At 46.2% G+C, this 27,157-nt stretch overlaps 1 protein-coding gene across 4 annotated transcripts in view; it reads right to left on the bottom strand.

The window, feature by feature from the left end:
- PEBP4 (phosphatidylethanolamine binding protein 4) overlaps positions 1 to 27,157 on the bottom strand; it is a 215,482-nt gene that overhangs the window by 70,970 nt on the left and 117,355 nt on the right. For all 4 annotated transcript variants that reach the window (XM_042983252.1, XM_042983250.1, XM_042983251.1 and 1 more), the window contains one exon: positions 25,767 to 25,865. In XM_042983252.1, the coding sequence (XP_042839186.1) occupies positions 25,767 to 25,865 (99 nt within the window). The remainder of the gene's footprint in view (positions 1 to 25,766; positions 25,866 to 27,157) is intronic.

Genomic DNA, 27,157 nt, shown 5'->3' with positions numbered 1-27,157 from the left:
AGGGCCTGGCAGTGGTACAAATAGTGTCTGGTGCTTCCCAGCTACGTCCCAAGTCTCACACATGCTCGTGGGGAGTGTGCAGGACACCCAGCTCATCCCACACGTTCTCACGCCTCAGTTTCTTCACTCAGGAGAGGAAGGGGCCGTACCACAGCACTGCTAGGTCTCCTTTGAACTCTGAATTTGGATTGTCTTGATGGTTATTCCTATGCTATCGGCAAGACTCTAAATGGATATAATTTCGAAATTCTGGATGGCATTTTCGTATGGATGGCAAAAAGCCTTCGAATGTGTGAAACCTTCGGCCTCTTGAGAATTTATTCTAAAAAGTCACTACAGAGGAGAATGAAGAGTGGGTATTCACAACTTTGTTCATTGTAGCATTGGTAATAATATAAAAAAACAGATACAACCTAATGTCCAATAGTAAGGGATTGGCTGAGTAAATTATAGTACATCCATATGGTAAACTACTTCTGCACTAAAAATCATGGTTTAGAAGAATATGTGTTGACATGGGAAAATGTTAATGATATATTGCTAAGTAAAAAGCTACACTACAGAATGTACAGTATGATACATTCATTTTAAAAATTTTTGATTAGGACACAGACCAAATCTTTAATTAATGTCATTTTTTTCTTCTCTTGGCAAGCAAGAAGAGTATTATCTGGAATAATGTAACCAAAAAACTAAGCAGAAAGAGTTATACACTAAGTGTCTTCATGTAAATTTTTAAGTCATTAGAAAAATCGAAAGTAGGCTGTCACTGAGTCGAGGAGTGGAGAAATTCTGAAATTATAGAATTTTAGAAATGGAATTTGCCCCAGAGAACATGGGGCCTACCCTCCTCACTTTTCTTTTTTTCTTTAAATTTTTTATTTTTAAGTAATCTCTACATCCAATGTGGGGCTCAAACTCAGAACCCCAACATCAAGAGTTGCACACTCCACTGATTGAGCCAGCCAGGCGCCCCATTCTTCTCATGTTTCTGATGAAGAAATTCAAGCTTAGGGGAAAGTCTAGGGTAGTTACTGGTTCAGTGTGGTGCTGGATGGCCAGGCCTAGATGGCCTCCGGGTTCCCAGGCTGTGCCTTCAGAGAGCCCCTGTTGATGCTTATGAGGTGACCGGATCCCTGAGCACTCTCAGGTAGGGCTCTGCGCTCCTCCTCTCGTTTCAAGCCCTGGAGACCCGTGCAGTTTAAGGCTGCTCCAGGGCTTTAGGGCTGTTCCTGCCGCGTCACTTCATTTTTGCAAAGCTGAACTTTGGGGAGATGGCTGCAAACGTCCTGCAGTGCATGGTCACGTACTAATGCTGCGGCCCTCTTCCAAATGCAGGAGAGAGGGTGCCAGGCCTGGCTTCTTCTGTGGCCCTATGGCCAGCTGACCACCACGGTCACTCTATCATCTCTTGCCTGGACTATTGCAATAGCCTCCTCACAGGTCTCCCTGCTCCTTTCCCTGACATGAAGCAGGCCAGAAGGATCCTACTACAACTCAAGAAAAAAACATGCCCCTCGTCTGCTCACATGCCCCAGGGTGTCCTGATACACACACAGAACAAGCCTGAGCCCTCACCAGGCCCTGCCTCATCTGGTCCCCTCACCTCCTGGATCTCCTCTTCCATACATCCTCACTTGTCCCCCACAAGCCTGCAGCCACATCGGCCTCCCAGCTCTTCCTGGGACACGGCAGCACCTGCCCCAGGTTCTTTGCACTGGCTCGTCCCTCTCCCTCAGGGTTCTCCTCCCAGATTTCTGCTTGCCTTGCTCCGTTACCTCTTCTAAGTCTTCATTTGAATCTCACCTTCTCAGTGAGCCCCTCCTTGAGCACTCTGGCTCTGCAGTCCTGCACTGTATTCCCCCCAAGTAGTTACATCTTCTAACGCACCAGATTACTTAGATGTTATGTTACACCTTCTAACACACCAGATTACTTATTGTCCCTGTTTGTCTCCCTCTTCTAGGAAGTAAGCTCCATGACAGGAGGGATCTCTGTTTTGTGGACTGATGCATCCGAAGTACCAAGAATAGAGGGGGGCACAGGGTAGCCACTCAAAAAATGTTTGCTGAATGAAAGCAAAACATGGGAAAAAGTTAAGAACTTAGAAACGCTTCCCTTACCAGGAAAGCACACGGAGGAAATTTAAGACAGTGTTCAGTAAGAGCCACCTCAATGTATACAAGTAAGCACTGTGGTTTAGGCGCGCCTGGGTGCCTCAGTCAGTTAAGCGTCTGACTTCGGCTCAGGCCATGATATCATGGTTTGTGAGTTCGAGCCCTGCATCAGACTCTGTGCTGACAGCTCAGAGCCTGGGGGCTGCTTGGGATTCTATGTCTCTCTCTCTCTCTCTCTCTCTCTCTCTCTCTGCCCATCCCCCGCTCATGCTCTGTCTCTGTCTCTCAAAAATAAATAAATGTTAAAAAAAAAAAAGAACTTCCATTTATGTCTAAATGGAAGTCTGCCTACCCCCACCCCCATTGCTAACTCTGAGGCCCAGAAACACAGTCTTCCTTCCATATACTGGAAGCCCCCCCACGTTGTGTTAGCCTCCAATCTAGCCTTCAGTTGTGCAGACTGTTTGATGATTCATTCATTCACTCACTCATTCATTTGTTCTCCACATATGAGGCACAGAACCGGATGCAGTCCTGCCCTTAAGGGGATCACAGTGCAGAAGGGGAGCAGACACCTACAGAACAGACTACCCTACAAGGCATGTGGAAGCACTTTGTTGGGGTCAGTACACTAGGCAGCCTTCATCATGGGGGACGGTTTGAAGGGTGCCTTGAAGTCTGAGTGGGGTAAGAGAGGGAAGAGGAAGGAAGACATCCTGGCAGGCATACATGGCAAGGGCTTGGCAGTGGGGAAAACACTAGGGCTATTTCGCGGTTGCTGTGGCTGGTTGGAATGATGGGCTCATGTGGGGTTGAGGAGGGTTAGAAAAGCTGGGCTAGGGCCTGACCTTAAAGGGTCTGGTGGCTACCTTTGGAGGCTTAGTTTTCTAGTTCTGAATTTGTACATTTTACAGGCTTCTGGAGAAATGGAGAGTTGGCTCCTTTCTCAGCAAACAGACGGGGTTTAATTGCTGTTACTGTCAGTGTAGTTGCAAATATCATATAAAAAGGGCTTTTTGGCTAATTGTTTTTAGAATAAAAATTCAAGAACTATGTATAGATATTATGCATCCAGGGTACTTTAAAGATCAAACTGTTTATATTACCCTTAAATACAGTCTTTAGCACGAGGCACTGGGATCTGTGAGTGACTGGGACACACAACGATCCCCCAGGGCTTAAGATGTCGGAACAATATGACAGCAGTAACTTTTTTACTGGGGGGCAGGTGGGGGAGGCTGCAGCCAGCACCGTTTGATTGGCCGGAGGCCCCGAGAAGAATAGACAGCTAAACTGGGTAATTTCACAGGCACCATTAATCTAAATGCTGCCTTCATGCAGACTCTCTCCTCCCCTCCCCCCGCCCTCCCCCCCACCCCCAGAACGCTGAATTCCATGGGCTTCTGGGGGTGGGCTGGGGTGGAAGAGAAGGGGCTGCACTGCCCATGGGCTTCTGTAGAACCTCAGGCTGTGAGGCGGAGGAGGAGGCTGGAGGCGGCAAGAGTCTCAGCTCTTCCCATCTTGTCCCCTTTCCTCAACCCAAATGGTACTGAGAGGATTTCTGAGCCACACAAATAAAGCAGATTCATATCTAGTCATTGCCATCCTGTCTTCATGCTCAAGCCTCTCTCAAATTTTAACTTGGGAGCTTTTAGAAAGGCAAATTTATCTGTGACACCATCCAAATTCTATTTTATTGGAATCTCAAAGGATGCAATTGACTCCTGAGAAAGCTGTGGGCTTCTCCTTTTGATATTTTCCCAAAGTCTGTGTGTGCGTGCGTATGTGTGTGTGTGTGTGTGTGTGTGTGTGCTCATGCACGCACATGCATGCACATTTGTTTTAGGGTTCTCTACTTATGTACAAACACATAATGCATATTCACAAGGCAGTTACAGAAGTGTGTGTGTGTGTATATATATATATATATATATATATATATATATATATATTCATCACATATATGTGTAATACAGCACAGACTCCTGTAAGCCAATATTTAAGTTATCATATTTAATTTATTCAACAAACATTTAATTAGCACTTCCTATTCATTAAACACTGTCCTGGGTCTTGGCAGTAAAGCAATGAACAAGTCAGATAAAGCTCCTGCCTTAGGGGGACTAACACTGAAATCCACTGGAGTCTTAACACAGGGTTTCCAATAAGTGAGCAGAAATCTGTATTGACATCCATCAAGTGAGCTAGTAGGCTATGTCAACAGATCAGTGTTTCCTTATTACGGGAGAGACAGACCATTTGGGGCCAACAGTGGCAAAGAAGGGTGGCTCTGGGGTTCCCTCTCTCAGGGAAGGCCACCTCTCAGGGCTCAGGGCGGAATACTTCTGGTGCTTATAAGGTGGAGATGAAAGAGCTAGGGGTAGGGATAAGTGCGACCGGCACATCCTAGCCATGCTTCTGGGAGTTTTTTAATGTCTTCGTTCTCCATGAAGCCTTCCCTATTCATCCCAATCATAACCAACGTCTCCCTCTTAGGAGTTTTCGTATTGCCTATGTAACTCAGCAGGCACTTGACGTTATGTTGGTAGGCATTCTTTTCGTTTTAGGCTTAGGTTGCTCTAACAATGAACACTCAGGACCTGGCCCTGCATTCTTGGGGACACAGATGGAGGACAATGGTTCTGCCTGTGAGGAACTCCCAGCCCGGTAGGGGGAAAGGGAAGCAAACCTGTACTGACTGGTGCCAGGTCTGTGACAGAGGTGTGCATGGGGTGCTACAGTGGGGAGGGGTGTAAGGCAGTGGAGGGGGCATGGGGTGGTGTGGCACTTGGGGCTCTGCAGCAGAGGTGATGCTTAAATGCTCTCAAAAGAAACCAGGCTCCTGTGAACAGGGACCTTACCCACTTCTCCTTACATTCCCCATAGTTGTGATAATCATATTTTCTTTCTGTGCAATGTAATTTTTTTCAAATAGCATTTTAAATTTAAAATTCTGATTGTAAAACAATAGATGATAGAAAATTTGGAAAAAATCTGGAAATATTTGGAAAATAGAACATTTTGGAAAAAAGAAGATAGTACTCATAATCTTACTACTCAGACTTAACTACTATGAATATTTTGGTGCATATACTCTCCAGCTTCCTTTTGCCATGCCTATTTTCCCACGCAACAAAAGTGGGTCACGCTCTGTATAATTATTTTTAATTTGCTTTTTATTTTTTCACAACCATTTGGCACAAGTATTTTTATTGATGGCCTTACCTATTCATCTTCAGCCGTTTTAATGGCTGCATAATATTCTGTGGGCCATAATTTATTTGCTAATCATCTCTTGTTGGACAGATAGGTTGTTCCTGGTTTTTCAACAGCACTGTGGATGAACTGTGCTCACATTCATTATAATTTCCTTAGTATAAGTTTCTAGGAGACTGTTGGGTCAAAGGATGCATTCATTTTGAAAGCATCTGATCTTTGATACATACCACCAAATAACCCTGCAAATGTGTTTTCCATAACTTACATGCCCATCAGCATTATACGAGAGGACACCGGATGCTATTATTGCTGGTTTTTAAAGAAAAAAAACCCAAACATTGCCAGTTTAATGGCCACAGTTGGTGTGTGATTTCTTGTTTTCACTGGACTTCTGTAACAGTGTACATTTTCATTTTTCCTATGTTTATGTTCTATTTCTTTTTAAAGAACTTCCTATTGCGGTCTTTTGTCCATTTTTCTACTTATTAAAAAATAAATTAACAGCGAACACTAATTGAGTACCTTCTGTATGTCAGGCATTCCCCTAAGCACCTTCTTATACTGCTTCATTTCCTTTATTCCTTCCAACAGCCCTGTGAGTTATGTACAATTTTGATCTTATTAATTTGTAAGTGCCTCATCTATTGAGGATAGTAACCCTTTGTCCTATATATCACTTTTTTTTCACTGTGTTGATTGTGTTTTGATTTTGTCTACAGAGGTTTTGACCTGCAGAAGTTTGAAGGTTTTATGATGTCAAATCGGTCGATCATTTCACTTCTGCCTTTGCAAATACATATTAAGGTTTTTTCTATCTTAGACTGGAGGAATATTAAGCTATATTTTCTTTTGGTTCTTTTATGGTCTAATTTTTAACATTTAAATATTTAATCCATTTAGAATTTATTTTGATCATGGTATGAGAAAGAGCTTATTTTTCCCCCCAAATGATTAGCCAGTTATCCCCAAACCATTTATTAAATAATCAGTCTTTTCTCTTTGATTTTGAGAGGACTCCTTTATCAAATGCTGTTTTAAATTGTTTCCTATCCTTCTATTCAGTCTCAATGATGTGTCTATCTTCTCCCACCAGTACCATACTTTTTAATAATTACAGTTTTATAACCTGTATTAATATCTAAAAGTAACCTTAAGTTCCAATAAAAATCATTTTGTCAAGTTGCAGTAAAAATCCCTTCCTTATCAACAAAGAGCACATATAAAAATTAATTTGGAAAATACTGATGTGTGAACTTATGTTATCTCTACATATATTAAAGTCTTTCATACTCTCTCTGAAAGTTTTTTTATTGAAACTCTTTACATTTATTGGGTGGTTTATTAATACTCTATACGGTACATTAGTATAAGATATAAATGGATTTATCTTATTTTCTGAACCCGAAATCAACAGACATGTTGAAAAGATTTTTTTTATCCTTCTAAGTATCAAAGACATTTTAGGAGGTATAGTTCTTATGCTGAAATGTGGAAATTTCTGAGCATTTCTATGGTTAAGAGGACAAGGTGGGAATATTTAAAATTGGAAGAATAGTGGCTAAATCCCAGAGGTATGATGGGTCTCCAAGCCCAAGGTTCCCAGTACAGTGCCTGCACCATGGTGGACACTCGATATTTATGGATGACTTCACACAGGCATACTGTCAGATACTTAGTGTTGAGTGCTGGCAAACCCAAAGTAAGAATTAAAAGCAATGACTCAAGGGGCACCTGGGTGGCTCAGTCAGTTAAGTGGCTGAATTCGGCTCAGGTCATGATCTCACGGTTCATGAGTCTGAGCCCCACATCGGGCTCTGTGCTGACAGCTCAGAGCCTAGAGTCTGCTTCGGATTCCGTGTCTCCCTCTCTCTCTCTGCCCCTCTCCTGCTCTCTCTCTCTCTCTCTCTCTCTCTCTCTCTCTCTCAAAAATAAACATTAAAAAAAAAATTAAAAGCAGTGACTCAGGTTGGCTCTTTTAACTTGGAAAATATTGATGACAAGTTCCCCAATTCCCCTGGCAATTCTGAATGGTATATATGTGTGTAACTCATTTCCCCAGTGAGTCTGAGTTCCTCGAGGGCAGGAATTTAATTCTATCCTTTTAGAGTCCCCATGATGCCCAGCAGAATCTTGAATCAGGAGTGCTCAGTTAATTGTATTTGAGTTGAACGGAATTGTCCCTTGCTATCGTAACTAGGGACAGTTTGGTCAATAAGAAGGAGGCTTCCTCTGGGCAGCATTCTGCCCTGGCTCTGTGGAGAGGACATGCCAAGCACAAAAGCCCTACTCTTTGCCTACATGCTGCCATTCTGCAGAGAATGCCAGCACCCCAGATGGTTAGAACTGAAAGGGGCTTAGGGGACCATGCAGGCCAGCTCCTCATTTCCCCAGGGGGACGAATTATCCAACTCAAAGTCAGTGAACTGGTTGGCAGGAGTTCAGAGTGATTCTGAAGGGGATGTGGTGGGCTGTAAGCAGAGTTTGGAAACTGAGTGGACATTGATTTGGGAGAGAAGTGGGGAGTGGATTCGTCAGGTAGGGGGATGGTAGGAGAAGAGGTCTGTAGGTGGGAGGAAGTCGTCAGTGGTGAGCGGGAACGGTGGTCAGTGGTGGGTGCTCAGTTGGTGGAGGGTGTCTATTTGCTGGAGGAGGCTGCTGGCAGACTGCTGCGGGGTCCATGTGGTCAGAGGAGTGGGAGAAGAGTGTCTTGCTGTTGTCTGTGGGTGGGACGACACAGTGTATTCTGACAGCCTAGCCAGGAGATGACAGCATGAAAGGTGAGGTGGTCAGGGTGAGTACCCTGGCTGGGATGGTGGCTGCGAAGGGCTAATGCCAAGAAGAATGGCTGTGTTCTGGGTAGAGGGCCAGATGTGTGCCAGGGCAGGAGGAAGGCGAGCAGAGTCTTCCCACGGGGCTGGGAAACTAGGGCAAGTGCCCTGGGACAACTAGGAAACAAGACAGCGTGGAAGCCAGTGCTAAATTGTGCGGCACAGACTAAGTGCTAGGTGGGAGGCCAGACAAGGGGAGGGGTCCTGGAGTAATAAGGAAGGTGGATTTTGAGCAGAACTTTAAAAAAGAGCAGTTTTTGGAGAGAAGTGGGCTCCTGGTATATTAATCAGGTTTTTCTTTTTTCTTTCTTTCTTTCTTTCTTTCTTTCTTTCTTTCTTTCTTTCTTTCTTCTTTCCTTCCTTCCTTCCTTCCTTCCTTCCTTCCTTCCTTCCTTTTCTTTCTTTTGTATTTTATGATGCTTTGGTATTCCAGGGGTTTGCTAATCCAGGAGAGATTGTCCTTCTCAGGGCTAGCTAATTCCTAGAGATAGCAAACAACCCATTATGCAGACCAGCCAATGCAAAGCCCATACTGCCAACCACATCCTACATCTGTCACACACCAAGCCAATATTCCCCTGTCCTAATCACCCTGGGGCCAGGTACCAGGAGACTAGAGACCACTCTCATAGCTCAGAGCCCACTGAGATTACTCAAACTCTCCAATCCTAAAACTGCTCGAACTCACCTCCCCTGCCTCACCCACTCCTTCCGGTAAAAACCACAGATAAAAGACTGTGGACCATGCTCGCCTCTTGCTCCTTCTGCCTCCTGACTGATCCCAGCGCTTCCCCAGGTGGCTCTGCATGGTGTGGCACGTATGGCATGTCCCCTTCTCTTAGGAACTATGAGGAATAAAATTCTTTTAAATGGCATTAATGTCTATGTGTCGTCTCCCATGGGAAGGGGGCAGCTGGTGGAGGAGAAACTTTTGGGGAGACATGGCTAGGTTCAGATCTGCCTCCTTCCTTGTCTCTGCCCCCATCTCACTTTCCTTCACTGCCCAGGGGCCCCCTGCTCTGGATTGCTATGAGTGGCCCAGCCAACACTCCAGAATTGTTTATTGCCACTTTGAGTCTGGGGCTTAAGCCAATCCATGACTTCTCCCCTAATAAGCAGCTGTTCAGCCTTGCCTTCAATTGTGGCCTAATGCTTTCCCTGCCATTAAGGAATTTTAAGCACTTCTAAAGTCAGTGGGGGAGAGAGTTTGGGAGGCAGAGATGGGTGGACTGGGAGATCTTACCCAGAGACTCTACAGTTGCAGTCCTTGGCTGGGGCCAGGTGAAGCTCATGAAATGCCAAATTTTGATTTGGAAAGGGAAAGGAGGTGAGACCTGAGCAGCCCAGGAGGCCCAGTCAGTCACCCAGTGAGTGCCCCAGGCCCGCAGGGCACATGCAAGGCGGCAGCCTCTCTCATTTAGCCAGAGGGACAGTCTCGTTCACCTGGGACGCGAAAGGAAAGAGCAGGAGGACTCAATTTTGGTCCACATCCTGCACAATAAGCTTAGATGACCTTGGGCCTCAGTTTCTTCATTTGTAAAATGGAGGATTAGGATCACATAACTCTGAGGGCCCTTCCAGCTCTAGAGATCTAGAATCTGTGAGGGAGGGGAGGATCCCTCAGCCATGATGCCAACCCTATCCCAGCTTCAGGCATGTGTTGGGACCCTTTACTCCTCATGGCAAAGGAAAATAAAGGTGCCCCAGTGCTGTGCCCCTCCCAGAGCAGGCTGATTCCATCTTGTCTCCTGGGGCAAGTGGCACCTCAGGCTGTAGGGTATACATGGCAGGGCCTCATGGGACTAGTCCTCAGAGCCCCTGGGATGACAGTTCACATTCATTCCCCAGAATTGGAGCCAGATTGGGGAGGGTGAGTGTCCTGCCCAAGGTGGGGCTGCAGAGGGCAGCAGACTTGCTTCTTGGAGCCAAAATGCACATCTCCCAGATCCTGTGGGAGAGTGTCAGCTCATTGTTTATCCTTCACAACGTGGGAGCAGTCCAGAATTTGGCTGGCTTTGCCTCAAGAGATGAATATATGCCCCTCTTTCTTGGCCATCTCCTCCCTGCCCACCCTAGCCCTCCCTGGCTGTTGGAGCCCTGGCCACCCCCCTTTCCTACCCTCTCCCTGCCCACTTCCTTTGAGCTGCTGTAGCTCTTCTCTCTACCTGATTCAGTACTTCCTGGTTTTGTTCCTTAGTTTTTAAGTCTTTCTTCTGCCCCCAAATGATGGTAACCCCCTGAAGGCAGTCTCTTTGTCCTAATGTTCCCTGACCTCCCCCAGGACCTAGCATAGCAGGTATGAGTGGAAACCTGTACAATGAGGTAATGCTGGGGAAAGATACCTTGGTTTGGAAAACCTATGTGAGGTCACAGCTGTGCTTGAGAGGCGAGATCCCCTTCCTCACAGGGGGAGAACCGGGGGACACTCTGTGTCAGTATACATCATCTCATTGGAGTCTCACATAAGCCCTGTGTTTCTGCCTTTTATAGATTGGGGCTCATGAAGGCAGGTTCAGAATCACAGAACAGCCATATGGACCCAGGTTCACCTGATGTAGGTATTCCTAGTCTACTACTGCACCACGCTGCATCCTGGAGCAGAGGTCCCTGCTAACTGGTGGCCGGGTCCTCAAGGAGGCACCTGTTCCTGACATGCAGTAAATGCAGGGACTAGAAACAGCAGTGGGGGAAAGAGTTATGGGAGGAGGCTGGGCTCTTGATCTCTGCTACCTGGAGGTCAGTTCCTAAGGAGATCAAAGTTTCTGTTGGGGATGTGTTTATTTGTTAGGGAAAAGGCAGAACATGAGCTCACTCCCTGAGAAATGGTTTTGCAAAAGCACATGCAGACATGCATCCACATACATGCATCCACATGTACACACACACACATATCCACACCCAGAGTCACCACAGCATGGCTCCCCAGCACTGTGGCCCTCCCCCAACCAAACTCAGCTCTCCTCCTACCCTATATGTGCAATCTTGTGAAAACTCCACCACTCTTAAGGTTAATAAGGCTCATTTGCTTAAGATAGCACCTGTTTCTATGGTGACTCCTGCCACCCAGAATCTGTTCATCAACTGAGACAAGAAAACAGTGACTTCCACCCTCTTTGAAAGGAAAAAGCTAATTCTTAGCCAAGGGCTTGACAGGGCAGCAGCCCAAGGAGCTCTGGGGGGTCTGTCTTTCCACCCGATTTAGGTCCTTCCCTGTAGCCCCTTCCCCCTACCCAAGCAGAGTCCTGGATTCTTCCAGAGAGCTCTGGACTGTGGTTTCCTCCTCCTCATCTCTCTGGGAAGCAACAGCGCCCACTGCAGGGTGGGTGGGGTGGGGGTTGCTGTCTCCTGCCCCTCAGTCTCTGATCGCCCCACACCGACTCCACCATGTCTTTCTGGGCTGAGGCTGGCAGGAGAGAGCCAGGAACACCTGGACCTTCCTCCCCATCCTACTGCCCACTACTCAAGGCCTATTGCTCACCCTGGCATGACTGGATTCCTGCAGCCGCCCCCAGCCTGCCTCCTGCCACGGGGTTGTCTTTCTCCAGTTGATACGGCAGGCTGCGGCTGACTTTCTTCTAAACCAGAGCTGTTTAGGCCTCGCCCTGCTCACTGGCCCACTCTGATCCTCTAAGGTCTGTAGCTGAGGTTTGCAACACTGTCCTGACACTAGTTCCAGCTGTGGGTTGAAAATCACTAGGGACGTAGGTTCCAAGGCCGGCGTTGCTAATAATAAAGCTCCAGTGAATGGTTTACCTTTTACAATCAGTTGGAGCAGCTTCCACATCCTCCCTCTAGCGCCACTCTCTCCGGCACTCTGAAACACTTTGTTGACTGGGACAGCAGGCACACAGGGAACTGCCCGGAACGTGGAGCTTGGTTTTTGTGTTCAGAGACCCAGGGGCGTGTTGTGCATAAGAACAACGTTTTGGCAGAAAGAAAGGTTGAGGCTTGCTGATTAGAGGATCAAGTAAGGTATTAAACTCTCAGAGCTGGATGTTATGGCCCAAATACCTAACCGGCTCCTTTGCCTTGGCAGTAACTGGGGCCCTCGGAGGGGTCGACCTGGAGCAGTGTCATCCAGCTAGCAAGTGGTGTAGGACACCCATCTCTGAATCCCGAGCTCTTTTCAAAGAGTCACCCAGTTTTCTGCTAACTAGAACCAATTCCTCATGGCCTCCAAGGCCCTCCACAGCCCTGGTCCACTGCCTCTCTGCACTCGTCTCCCAGCATGGTGCTCTGCTTTAGGCAGGCTGGTGCCAGGCTCTAGTACAAAATCCCAGGAGCTGGGAGCTGGAGGAAGCAGTCTAGAGCCAACTGTGTCCAACCTTTTGCTCAATCCCTGGCAGGCGGCTTCTTCTCGAACATCTCCAAAGACAATATACTCACTCCCCTCCTCAAGAGACCACCTTAAAAGGCCCCATGGCTCTAAACACACCTGATGTAGCCCAAAGTCGGGCCTCCTCTTCTGGCATCTCCCCTGACTTCCAGCTTCATTTCAGTCTCCTACTTGAAATCTCCAGTGTTGTTCTAAAGAGCATCTCAGAATTAACTGCTTGCTTCAGATCTTCAGAACTTCAAATTCCCCCCTCCTACACCCCAACCTGCCCATCCTCCAGTGTTTCCCATCTCAGTAAATGGCACTGCCATCTGCTCAGGCCCCAAGTCTAGGTGCCATCCTTGGACCATCCTTCGCTCACCATGTCTAATCCACTGGCAAGTTCAATAGGCCCTCAACCTCAAATAGACCCCAGAGCTGTCCTCTCCATGCCCACTGCTGTCACGTGGTACAAATCACCCTCATCCCTCCTAAAGGAGTGACACAACCTTTTGTGGCCACCCCACTGCCACCCTACACAGCAGTTAGAGTGACTTTTTTTTAATTTGAGAGAGAGAGAGAGAGAGAGAGAGAGAGCGCGCGCGCGCACATGAGAGCTGTGGAGAGGGGCAAAGAGAAAGGGAATCTTAATCTCCACTGAGTGTGAAGCCTGATGCAGGGCTCGATCCCATGAGCCTGGGATCATGATGACCTGAGCCAAAATTAAGAGTCAGACACTCAGTCGACTGAGCCACCCAGGCACCCCAGAGTGATCTTTCAAAGACACAAAGCAGGAGTGCCTGGCTGGCTCAGTCAGTAAAGCATGCGACTCTTGATCTCTGGGTTGTGGGTTCGAGTCCCATGATGGGTGTAGAGATTACTTAAACAGCAACAAAAATACACAAAACAGCTATCAACCTCTTTTTAAAGGCCTCCAATAACCATGTGTCAAACTCCCTCTACAGGCCTGGACACAAAGCCCTGCAACAGTGGTTTTCATTCCCAGATGCACACAGGTTTTCCTTCCTTCCTTCCTTCCTTCCTTCCTTCCTTCCTTCCTTCCTTCCTTGTTTGTTTTAAATTGTGCTGAGGGGCACCTGGGTGGCTCAGTCGGCTGGGTGTCTAACTCTTGATTTTGGCTCAGGTCATGATCTCGCGGTTCGTGAGTTTGAGCCTTACATTGGGGGCTCTGCACTGACAGCGAGGAGTCTGCTTGGGATTCCCTCTCTCTCTCTCTCTCTCTCTCTCTCTCTCTCTGCCTCTCACCTGCTTGCATTCTCTCTCTCTCTCTCTCTCTCTCTCTCTCTCTCTCTCTCTTTCTCAAAAAAAATAAACTTGAATAAATTTCTAAAAATTGTGCTGAGAACACTCAACATGAGATTTACCCTCTTAGCAAATTTTTAAGTGTACAGTACAGTATTAATCTTTAGAACTTAATCATTTTGTGTAACTGCAACTTTGTACTCCTTGTCTAGTGACTCCCATTTCCCCCTCCTCCACCCAGATGCACATTTGTATCATCTGGGAAAGCTTAACAGAAATTAAGGGCTGTTAAGCCTCTGTTTCCAGGGGTTCTGATTTAGCTGGTCTGGAGAATGGCTCCCAGGTGATTCTAACCAGGGAAAGGTCAAGGTTAAGACCCTCTGTCCTTCAGAGCCTCCCTCACTGCTCACCTCCTGTGCACTTGATCACTCTGCTCCAGCTGCACTGGTCCTTTCTGTTCCCGGAAACCACTCCCCGCCCCCCCAGCCGGTTTCTGTCTCAGGACCTTTGCTCCTGCTATTTCCTCTGCCTACATACTGTTTCCTCACCGTTCACCTGCCAAATTTCTACTCTGCTCAAGGGTCACCTCCTCTGAGGGGCTCACCTCCTCTTCCCCCAGGTTCTTGGGACTTAACTCCACCCTGACACTCCCCCTCTGTACTGTACGTAGTCATTGATTTACTTCTCTATTCCTCTCACCAGACAGGTTGCTCTTCCCTGGAAGGGATTTGACTTTATAAACTTTTGAAACTTTTATAAACAGAGTTTTGAAACTCTGCAGTGCCTGAATAAAAACTATCACCCAAGCTGTGCTGAACACATGTTGAATGAATGAATGAGTGAATGAATGAATGGGTGAACAGAGGTGGTCTGACCGATGCAGAAAAAGGGAAATTATAATCTTCAATGATCTAAAAGCCTTTACTTCCATTGATGTGATCTAAGACGACATTAACTTTCTTAACTCCTGCATTATGGTTTAACATTCTATTATTAGCTTAAAATTAGCTTAAAAATTAACTAAAACTCCTTGGAGCCTTTTTCCTCATGAACTCCTGCCATGCAAGATCTTCCACATTTTGTACTTGTGCAATTGATTTAGAACCTAAATATAGAACTTTAGATTAACCCCTATTACATTTAAATTTTTCATTGCAGGCCCATCCTTGCAATTTGCTAAAATTAACTGTCTTGTGTCAGCCACCATGCCAGCAATTCCTTGAAACTTTGTGTGATCTACAAATTTGGTGAGCATGCTATCTATCTATAAAGATATCAAACAAGATGGGGCCATGAAAGAGTCCTGTGTTGTGTCACCAGGGACCACCTGTAAGGTTGACATTAGTCAACACTCTTCAGGAATTGTTAACAAGCCACAAACCCACCTACCACAATAGTCACCAAAGCCATATTTCTCCCCCTTGCCTACAAGGTTACCAGGATGAACTTGGTCTAACACCTTGGTTAGTCAAGCTGTGCTGTGGACCTCCTCCTGGTCCACTGGATCAGTGCTTTTATCAGCAAGGACATCTGAGTGGTGAGGTGCAACTTGTTTTTAGTGACCCTATGCTGACTCCCAGTGTTCACTGTTTTCTATGCTGTCTTGGACCATCTGTTTATCAAATGGTTATGGAATTTTGATGTGGATTGATACCACACTCACCAGCCTAAATTCGGGAGTTTACATTTTCCTCTCCTATTTCTGGAAATGCTTTTGTGACCATAAATCTAAGTTCTTTCTGGGCTTTGAAGGTCTTAACTCATGAGAAATTAACTTGTGCAAAGCAAGTAAGTGTTTACAGGTTGCAGACAGGGTTTCTACAGAGAGGGGAGCAAGAACGGTCCACAGAGGCCTGAGCCACCCAGAAGGTGTGAGATACCACAAGCCACTCAGCAGGAGCATCATGGGGGCTGGCGGGGCAGGCAGGCCACATCCTCAGAATGGGGACCAGTGGGGCAGGCGGGGCCACATCCTTAGAGGCCTTAAATAACACTCAGGCCAGATAGGACTCTGTCCTCAGATACTGAGGCGTCACCAAAGGGCTTCAACCGGGGAAGTAACATCATCATATTTTGATTTTAGAAAAATAGATACGTTTGGTGGAGGTGGGGGGTACAGGAGGGGGACCAATTAGTAGACTTCTGTAATAATCATCTAGAGAGAAGTGATAAGGGCTTTAATTGACTCAAGTGTCTTGGCTTTTATGTTTATGATTCTTCTTTTTTCCTATCCCATTCAAATGTCTGAGCTTTTAGTTATTCTGTTCCCTTCCTGGAATACAGTCTCTGGTATCCTCTGACTTTTCAGGCCTGCTCACAATTGAAGGCCCAGCTCAACCTGTATCTCCACTGTGAAGTCATCATAGAGTGATGTCACCTTATCTATCCATCCATCCTCCTACCCACCCACCCATCCTTCCATCCTTCCTTCATTCTCATATTCATTCCTTCATGCCTTCATGCCTTCATCAATTGATTCAATCAACACTTACTATGGGCCTTCTATGTTCCGGGGATCATGCTAAGTGCTGGAGACATAAGATACAATTCTGCTCTCCAGGAACTCATGGTCTAATCAGGAAAAGAGACTCACAAATAATAACAACCCAAAGAAGGACAAAGCTGGAGGTTATCATGAGCTGAATCTTGAAGGAGGAGTAGATGCCTCACTGCAAAGGGGAAAGAAAAGTGCTCTGAACTTTTATAGCTCTCTGAGTCTCAAGAGCCCAGGTAGAGTCGACACTATACCCTATGAGTTCTATTCTCCATTTCCTGTATGTTAGCCTTGTCCTTCCAACTGAAGAGCAGGAAAGAAATAACATTTTAAATTCTTCTAACATTTATTTATTAAAAATCTATCTGTCTCTCTTGTCTATCATCTATTATTGTTATTTAAAAGACACAGTGCTGAGCACAGCATGTTAAATAGTTGGACTCAACACTTCACTGTTAAGTCCTATGCCTGTGTTGCCTTTTTCCCTTAAGGTCTTTCAAATGGTAACCACATGGACAGGCCATTCTCCCGGCCAGGCCTTGCCCTATATCTGGGAGGTGACATATGCTCCTTACTTTCTAAGCTTCCTGTGGAGGATTTAGGGTGATAGCAGACAGAAGCAGTAGAGAACCGGCACGTAAGTAGCACCTACCACGAGGCAGGTGCTGTGTTGCTGTGCTCTACACATTTTCTCCCAAGTCTTTGCGGTGTTCCTGCAAGGTTGATTCTACTGTCCTCTTTTACAGATGAGGGAACAGATTCAGGGAGGTAATTAATTTGCTTCCCAATAAGTCAGAGAATTTACCTCTTGGGTGTATGCTGCACTCCAAGGCCCAGAATCAGGGCTGTGCTATGGCTGAGGCAGGTGTGGCCAAGGACAGAGGCTAAGGACTGAGGACCAGGCACCTCAAACCACACCACTCACACCAGCACTCTTAGCAGCCACAACTGGCCCTGACATCAGCTGTCACGTGGACCAGGCCTGAGAGTGGGTGTAGAACCCACCTAAACTCTGGAGAGGCCATACAGCGTCATGATCGTATGTCTAGGCTCTAAATTCAAATCCCAATCAGCCACTGCTTGCTGTGCAATCTTGGACAAGTTGCACAACCCCTCTTCTCTTGTCTTTATTATCTTCCTCTTAGGGCTTTTGTTAAGATATTTAAATGAGACGTTCATGTAAATAAAGCACAGTGCCCAAAACCACATGCTAAGTGTGCCGATGTTTTTTCTTATTTTCTTTCTTCCTCTTCTCTTTTCCCTTTCTACTCTTCCTTCTTTAGTTATTATTGCTGTTGTTAATATGCTATATGAATAGAAGCTATAAGAAGAGTGTCACTAGCCAGGAGAGGAAATACGCAGGTGGAAACATCTTATGGGTCATCTGCTCCAACCTTCTACGTAGCAGGGGAATTCCCTGGGTTACCCATGAATAAGTACTTTCAGCGATAAGAAGCTCCCTCCTCTGTGGAGTATATGCTCAGTTCTTAGGCAGTTCAAGTTCTTAGAAAGTTCTTTCTTATATGGAGCCAAAATTTACTTCCATGTAAATTTCACCCATCGGTTCTAATTCTGCCCTGTGGAACACAGCAGGATCTCCCCTGTTTTCCAACTAGATTCCTTCAAATTTTTAATGAAATCTTCAAGGAATTTGTAGAGGCAGTTCTTGTGTCTTCCCCTTCTGTTCCAGCAGGCTACCCATCCCTGCTCTTTCAGGTCCTGCTCATCTGACACAGCTTTTACAGAGCCTAGCCCTTCTGGTTGCTTTCCTCATGCTGCTCACTCTTTCTTAACATAGTGTGGCCAGATCAGAAGACATTCTCCCAGGTGTGATATAAACAGTGCACACTAATAGAACTTTCCTGAAATTAAGCAAGGATCACTCTTTTGAATGTGCTGTCACCATCCCCCTTTGTCTCTTCCTAAGCACGTGTGCTCAGTCAGGGGTGGGGGACCGAGGCCAGTGGACCGTGACAAGCCCAGGTTCCTGGTGTCAGGGCAGGGTTGTTTGTTTCAGTTTTATCTATTTTACAGAGTGGCCATGAAGGGGAGCCAGGGTGCCGCCCTCTGTGCCCGTCAGAGCTGAGCTCAGAAGCGGTAAGCAAGTCAGTGCTATTCCCTCTGGGGGTGTCCATGGGTGTGTGTGAGCGAGGTGTATGTGCGTGAGTGTAAGTATGTGTGTGACAGGGTTGGGCGGGTGGGGAGAGAGACTGAGAGAGGTGGGGAGGGAGAGGGAGAGGGAGAGAGAGAGAGAGAGAGAGAGAGACAGAGAGAGAGAGACAGAGAGAGAGAGAATTTTCTGCCTGATCCAGGAATTCTCCTGGATGGCAGAATTGGTTTCCATAACGACTTTCTGATATAAACATATTTGATAAAAATAAGTTAACAGTGGAGCTATGGTGGAGCACAGATTCTCAGAGTGCTGAGAGAGAGAGAGAGAGAGAGGGACATAGAGAGAGAGAGAGCGCGCACGAGCTCTTCGAAGAACAGCACTTTCCTTTTTTTTTTTCACCCTCCCGGTCAGCCTCTCTATACATAGTTTCCATAAACCAACTAAAAAGCTTTGTTGACCATATTCCTGTATAAACTGGCCCCTTTCCTGCCTGTACACATTTTATTCATATTTTCTCTCTCTCTCTCTCTCTCTCTCTCTTTCTCCTTAGTTACCTGAAGCACTACAGTATGTATGGGATAATATGATAAATTCATTTCCAATTCACTGCATTATCCCTTGAATATTTTAATGACTCATTGAATGGAGTAAAAAAAGCTATTTCAAATGAACAATTATGCTGCATTAGTCTGAGGGCTGATTATATTTAAACACTGCTCACATGGATAACAGGACACAGCGACCTCAGCATACGAGAGCTAATTTGGCTCTTATCTCCAAATAATTTTACACCGCAAATTACCATGAAAACCTAAAGGGCTTTAAAAACATTCATCAAAAGAGAATATTCCACTTTGTAGCAACATTTTATTTAAATTACTTTGAATGGGAACGAAGGCATCTTTGGGGTGGGACAATGACAGCAAGATGGGGACTGTGAGTGATAAGGAAAAGCCGAAGGGTGCTGGCTTGTGTGAAAAATAAAAATGGAAGGTGTCGAGGAAAAAGTGCAGTCTTGATGGGGGCAGGAAGCACACTGTAGGCCTGACTGTCACTTGTAGCCCAGTCCCCTGCCCTGGCTGTGGTCTGGTGGGGGTGGGGTACACAGGGCAGTTCCCAGAGACTGAATAATGGGACTGACCCCCACTACTCCAACTACTGCTACCTTCATCTAAGCAAATCCTGGTCAGGTCAAGTCCTCCAAGCTGGCCTGAACCCACCTGCAGTCTTCAAAGGCAAAAAGATGAGCTGTTTTTACCATAAGGTCTGTGTCATTGTCTAGAATTCTTACTTTGCAAGGATGAGTCCAAGAGCCTAAGGGAAATTGCTCAATTATAAGTGGCTGCTATGGTCAGATCTCCAAGTTGGGGGTCATAGGGGAGAGAATCACATTTATCAAGGTCCTACTATTCTGTTCAGTTTCAGGAGTTTTGATCTTCTTCAACACTGGGAGAGAGATATTATTATCATTCCCATTTTAATGATGAAGAAACTGAGGCTCAGGAATTTCCATCTGGACGTGGAAGAGTCTGGAGGCTCCACTGGTTCATCTGACCCAGAAGTACAGGCTCTTTCCCTGCCCCTTCAGGGTGGCCATGTTCTTTATAACCAGGGCCCCCTGTATTGTCCCCATCACCAAATGTTCTTTATGGCCCATAGATCTTTAGAGAGCATAAGCCATGCCTTGTAGGTGTTTATTACTTAAATTAATGGACCCTCACAATACAGGGCAAAGCACGCATGGACAAGTGCACAAATATCATTGCAAAACTGAAAATATAGGTCTAAAGAAAGTAACTAATTAATTCCATTTCCTTGGTTTGATCTCTTCATCAGAACTTGTGGTTCTGATAAAGATTGTTTATTCTTCTTCCGTGTATTATCATTAGCTTGCTTCAGAGTATATCTATTTGGAATTGGAATCTATATAGTATCAGAATATTATATATATATATAATTATATATATATAATATATATATCAGAATATTATATATATATATATAATATTCTGATACTACACACATACACTCACACACACACGCACACACACACAGAGTATATTCAAATTTCTACAGGATCTGCTGCTCAGTTGGTTAGGAGCAGGATAAATTTGCCATTTTCTGTAGTGCCTCTCTCTAGGGAGGCTTCCCCTCTTTGCATATGTAATTTCCTCTTCCTATCTCAACCCTGAAGCCTAATGATTTATGTCAGTTATACAAACAAGAAGCTGCAGTCTCAGAGAGGTCAAGTAAGTTGCCTGAGATCACTCAGTAGTGGGGTCGACGATTCAAGCAGAGGTGTCCTGGCCTGTGCTAACCGCATAACTGGAAGGCAAGAGGCTAAGATATTTGCCCGCTTTACTTGGTTTCCCATGTATCTTATTCACCTAACACACTTAGAGGTCCTTTAGGAAACAAGCTCTCATTATGGAAAAATTCAACCTTACAGAAAAGTAGACAGAATAATGGACCCTTAGAAGTCCTTTTAATTCTATCCAGAATTGGTTGTGCTTACAGCTGCCAAAGGTTGAGGGCACTGAATGAAAGGGAAACATGAACTTGCCGTTTCGCTTTCTTTCTTGAAACAAAAAAGAGATTCAGGGCGAATTTTAGAATCATTGACGGTTTCTAGGAAGATTTTCTTTTTTGGAAGAAAAAAGGCACTCTTGTCTCCTTAATTGTTCTTAGTGTTCTTTGTCACCAATCATGATATTCTTTGTGGAAGGTATTAATATACCATCTTCCTGTGTTCAATATTCCCATTAACAATAAAAAGTCTAATGAAAATATCTGCATGAAAAGCCCTGAGCACTAATTTCAGAGACAAACAGAAGATGAACCAATAAGCTTTTCTTCTGAAATGAATGATGCAAATTAATTGATATCTTAATTAGGCTTTAGCATGAAGACTATTAGTTCGATTGAATCAGAACTCAAGAACATCTTAAAGGAAAAGCTGAGGACATGGCAGGGAGAGAAACGTTGTGTGTCAATGCTCTGTTGGAAATCTTTTGTTCAATGAGAGATTTTTCAAAGAGGGGGCGGAGAAGGACGGCATGCTGCTTGCAGCAGTCCCTGCCTGTCCTGGTCGGGCCAGGTTCGAGGTCTGACGTTCAGTCCTGTCTCCAAGCTGATAGGAACCCGCGGCTGTGGCCAGTTCCTCCCTGAGAGAGCCCCTGTGCCTCAGCCTCCTTCCTCTGCTTCACTAGAGTAGAAACCCATAGAAGGCGGAGACTTCCCCTGCTGTGTTTGCATCTCTAACCCCAGTGCCAGTGTTGGTGCCTGACTTAGGAGCAGTAAGGGTAACATCACAGCCACCAACGATACATACAGCTCGCTATGTGTTCTGGGTACTGTTCTAAGCTCTTTACTTAAAACAACTCATCTGAACTCCATAACAACAGGGTGAGGAGGCAGGGGCTATTGGTATCCCCACTTTTAAAGTGAGCATATTGAAAGACAGGTTGAGTACCCTGCCCCCCAAGATCACATAGCTATACTGTCAGATTGGAGCCCAGTGGTCTGGCTCCAGAGTCCTTGCCTTTATGCTTGCAAACAATGGCCAACCCATATTTGTTGAATTAAGTGAACAAAGGGTAACATGAATGCCTGCTTCCTCCTGGTGGACTTCTCTCTGGTTTTTGTACAAGTTGTCCAGGGGTCTAGAGCTTTATCCCACCCTATAGTAGACACTTGCCAGCCTCTCTTTAGGGCAGGGAGCTGCAGATGTTTCCTGTATTCCTGAGAAATTATTTCTGTTTCCACCTGGATAGATGGCCCCCAAATTGTCCTTACTGAGGGGCTCCCATGGCCATGGCCCACCCACCACGCAGTTAGGTTTGTATTCCTAATATCAAGGCCAGCCTGGGTTCCACCTCTGTGGTCACTGTGAATCACAGGACCATCATCACTTTATGTCTGTAGTGACTTTATGGTGTGCCTTATTGTTGAGGCCACTTACTGCTGAGGGTAATGATAACATATAGGACTCACTTTTTAGTTTTTTATTTTAGAGAGCATGAGCAGGGGAGAGGGGGCAGAGAGAAAGAGAATAGAGAGAAAGAGAGAGGCAGAGAGAGAGAGAGAGAGAGAGAGAGAGAGAGAGAGAATCCCAAGCAAGCTCCAAGCTCAGTGCAGAGCCTGACATGGGGCTTGATCCCACGAACCGTGAGATCATGACCTGAACTGAAATTAAGAGTTGAGTGCTCAACCGACCGAGCCACCCAGGCACCCCACTGGGTTTACGTTTAGCCCAACATATTAAGGATGAGAATTCCTGAAGGGTTTGAATGTTAGCCAGGTGTATTTGATTTCCCAAGATAGCAGTCCTTGGGGAGGTTCCCTGGAAGCATCTGTCCATAAGAGGGAACCAGAAGGAGAGCCCTGGAATGGTAGGAGAACCACAGAGATTACGTTTGCCATCTTACAGAGAGGGCAAGGTGGCATGCCTCTTGCCACCATGGAGCTGATGGGAGAGATGTAGTGTGAACCAGACCATGTGGTATGGCCAGAAGGGTGTGCAGTTTGGAGTTGGGGGCCTTGGAATGAAGACCCACCTAGCTGAGAGACTGCATCATCCAACGTCTCCAGGCTTTGCTTTCCCACCTATAAAATGGGGATAATGCCTAGTTCACATGCCCTGATCATGGGGATCAAAAGGAAGGGTTGAAAATGATTGTCACTTGAAAATTGCTCCCAGATGGGTGATAACAATGACCAAAGCATTCAGACTGAACTCTGTGGTCTTCCTTCGATTGGCTAAATTCCTTCTGGAGACCTGTTAAACTTGTATGCCTCGTTCTCTCCAGACTGATGGAAGTGGTGCCTGGGAATCTGCATTTTAAAACATTCACCAGTGGATTTGAACACGCTGTAATGTCTGAGACCTACTCAGCCTCAGCTAACGCCAACACAAAGGAAGTGCTTCTGGGTTTGATTAGAGCCATCCCTTTTTTTGGCCAAGAGCCACAGCCTGAGACCTAAGTGAGCCTGGTTTTCATACTGGCCATGCAGCTAAAGGAATCTGGGGGCTGGTGGGCAGGCTGAGTGGATACAGCTGACAAGAGCTGCTGCTTCCTGCTGGACACTTGGATCAGGGAAAGTGGGTGAAAATGTGCCTGAAACCCAAGCCTCCTCCGGTCTGAGCGGGAAGGCTGGGGGCCACACCCGGGCAGGTGGCCCTGATAAGCTCTGCGGCTTAGCGGTCTTGCCGGACAGCTGCCACCTGCCACCTGCCACCTGCCACCTGCTCTGCTTCTCAGCTGGGCTGCTGAGAACCCATGTCTGCCCTGCAAAGCTTCTGTGAGAGAACTGTCCTGAGTGCATACTGGGGTGAGGGCAGTGGGTGGGGCGGGGGGCTTCAGGCTTGGAAGAGAGGCAGTCTTATGGCCCCAAGGTGCCCTCAATGCTGAAATTATCCCATCCACCACGGTTTCTGAAATCTGCCTCAGAACTGCCCAGTAGAACCCTCTTATGGACAGCCCGGTGTGTGAAGAGCTGCACTACACTTGTCATGTCTGGAGCAGTACTCCTTTCTTGAGAGTTTCTCCCCCTTATGACTGCCTGGGAATCCCAAGTATAGAAACTGGCAATGCTCTAGATTGGGGCCGGATCCAGTAGTTTTCCCTTTTGTGCCTTCAGCTTCTCTCCCAGCCTTGATGGCATGAAAATCCCCCAGCTCTGCCCCTTTGCACGTTTATGGTGTTTCCAAGGCTCTTTACCAGGCTGACGGGTGGTTGGCCAGGGGAAGTGTGTTGAAGCAATGTTCCTGCTTTCCCTCAGGAGCCTGGCTCAGGCACTGTCCAAAAAGCCTGCTGGAGGCCTCCCTGGAGGGGGCTCCTTCAAGCCTGTGTGTAGCCAGGACTGCCTCTGAGGATGGGCTGTCTACCTAAGCACCCCGTGAAGGGCCCGTGGTCATTGGGCAGGGGTTGGTTGACAGGATAGCTTCTCCCACCAGCCCCCGACTCTAGGGGCTGTGAGAGCCCTTGCCTTGCTCAGGAGAATCAATGGATAGTTCACACTGATACCCCTTCCTCTGACCCACAGTGGGGGAAGGAAAAACACAAACTCCTTGCATTTGTGGTGCTCTCTGTTTTCCAAAGTGCTCTCAGTATGCTCTCTCATTGGATTCTTGCGACAACCGTATAGAGGAGGTAACATGGTTCCCATCTTACAGACAAAGATGAAATACCCGGAGGGACTCCGAGTGACTTAATAGAGATGATGAATTTGGGAACCTGTCAAACCTAGATCCAGACTTAAGTCTTTTAGTTCTGGGTTCCCACTATCTTTTTTTGGTTAAGTTTATTTTTATTTATTTTGAGAGAGAGACAGAGAGAGGAAGAGAAGGAGGGGCAGAGAGGGAGAGAGAGGGGGAGAGAGAGAGAGAGAGAGAGAGAGAGAGAGAGAGAGAGAGAGAGACTTGCAAGCAGACTCCGTGCAGTCAGCACAGAGCCCAACACAGGGCTCGAACTCACAAACTGCGAGATCATGACCTGAGCTGAAACCAAGAGTTGCATGCTTAACAGACTGAGCCACCCAGGTGCCCCTGGGTTCCCACTATCTTACGGCTTGATGACTATGCAAAGGCCGTCTGTGAACTCTCTAGGCACAGATGCATGAACGGCTGAAGCTAGCATGGATTTTCCCAAAGTGTGCAGCCAGGCGCTCATGAACAAAAGATTCACTAGGCAAATGAGGCTGGAAAATAAATGCAGATTATATAGTGTACATTAGAATATTAAAAGCACTAAAAAACCCGTCAGTGAGGAATGTGATTAATACAGTGTAGCCTGGGGTCTCCAAAACTTGTTTGGGAATACAGCCTCCCCCCCGCCCTACATAATGCCCGTTACCAACCCTCCAGATCTGTGTTCCTCAGACCTACTCCAGAAAGGATGAGCCAGACTCCTTCACAATTATGTGATGGCCAAGGGACACAGATGAGGGGAGGCCACTTGTTTCTGTACAAAGAAAAGGAGACTGCCCCTCAGCCCATCAGGAGGACCCCCTGCAGGACTTTCCCTGCCGGCTCTGCCACCTGGACCACACAGTCACCCCTGTGCCTCCGAATCCAGGCCCCTCGTGGTGGTGTGCTGGAGCCACTGTTAAATTTTCAGAAAATCTGAGTTAACTGTTAAATCATCAGTAACTTGAAATTGGCCATGGTGGAAGTATTTACACCACAGAAATCAGCAAACACTACAAGTTAGGGCTCTCCCCACCTGGTTTACCTGTGCACCACTGATCCTGGACCTTTTTCAAAAGTGTTATAAAACCTGGAAGGGGCTGTGACAGCTGAGTGTAGGGGGCAACCTGAGTCCCCAGCCCTCCTGAATGAGAGCTGAAAACTGCCCAGAACGGTAATCTTCCAGCTATAAGCCCAAGTGAATCAGAAAGCGCCTTCTGGCCTGCTTACCTTGATATCTGTTACCAGCCAATGTCTCCAAAATTGAGCTTTGGGGGAAGACCTGCTAGGGGCATCTGGATCCACCATCACCAGGATGTAGGTTGCACCCTGGAACAGATTCATCACAAAGAAATGTAGCACCATGACTAGAATTCTGATAGGAAAGCTGCAAGGTGCACACTCTCCTTTTATCTCTATTCCAGCCAAGAGGGGCTGACCAACCCCTACCCAGTCCATCCTCATTCTTGTGCCATTCCTCTTATGTCATGTGTTTACTCTCAGACAAATGAAGTCTATTAAGTAGATAGTTGAAAAGCTTGGCTTTCCCTTTATGAAGAAGAATAAATCAAACAAGCATAGTTACTAAGCATCCAGAAGTCCCTAGCATCATGCTAAGTGCTGTGATGGAAGCAGAAATTTAAAAAAAAATTAATGTTTATTTATTTTTAGAGAGACAGAGACAGAGCACGAGTGGGGGAGGGGTTCACAGTATAGCTGGAGGAACTTATCTATTAATTCAGCAAACACAGGAGAACTTAGTCTGTGTCAGGAATTGTATCAATTGCAAGGAATACTAGGATTCACTCATCCCTTCAAAAAGCATTTTCTGAACACCTACTATGTGCCAGAAATTGTTCTACAGGCTAGGCATCCAACAGAGAACAAGACAGTGTGAGCCATGCTTTCAGGAAGCTTTTATTCTCAGTAAGAGACACAGATTTTTTTTTTTAACTCAAAAAACAAACAAACCAAAACCACAAGGAAATGCCCAATTGTGATCAGTACTATGATTAAAACAAAATAGAGTGGGATGAGAGGGAGCAAGCGTTCCAAGAAGGGCAAATAGCTGCTACAAAGGCCTTCAGATGGGAAAAAGCAAGCATTCGAGGAACAGAAAGGATACCATGTGGGAGGCACCTTGGTGGCTCAGTGGGTTGAGCTTCTGACTTTGGCTCAGGTCATGATCTCACGGTCTGTGAGTTTGAGCCCCACATTGGCTTCTGCGCTGACAGCTCAGAGCCTGGAGCCTGCTTCAGAATCTGTGTCCCCCCTCTCTCTGCCCCTCCCTGAATCGTGCTCTGTCTCTGTCTCTCAAAAATAAATAAACATTAAAAAAAATATCATGTGGTTAGGACCAAGCAATGGAGAGAATGGACATGGCAGGTTTGGAGAGGTGGTTGAGAGCCCACAGAAGGCTTGGTAGACCTTGGTAGGGTGAGGAGGAGGGTTTTATTCTAAGTGCAATGCAGAACCAATGGAGGGTTTTAACCAGGAGAGTGATACGCTCTGATTTATGGGTTTTTTTAAATTTTTTAATGTTTATTTATTTTTGAGAGAGAGAGAGATAGAGCATGAGCCAGGGAGGGGCAGAGAGAGAGAGAGAGAGAGAGAGAGAGAGA

This window comes from Panthera tigris, chromosome B1, assembly GCF_018350195.1.
Source record: "Panthera tigris isolate Pti1 chromosome B1, P.tigris_Pti1_mat1.1, whole genome shotgun sequence".
Classification (NCBI taxonomy): domain Eukaryota; kingdom Metazoa; phylum Chordata; class Mammalia; order Carnivora; family Felidae; genus Panthera; species Panthera tigris.
This window is presented reverse-complemented; position numbering and strand designations above follow the sequence as displayed.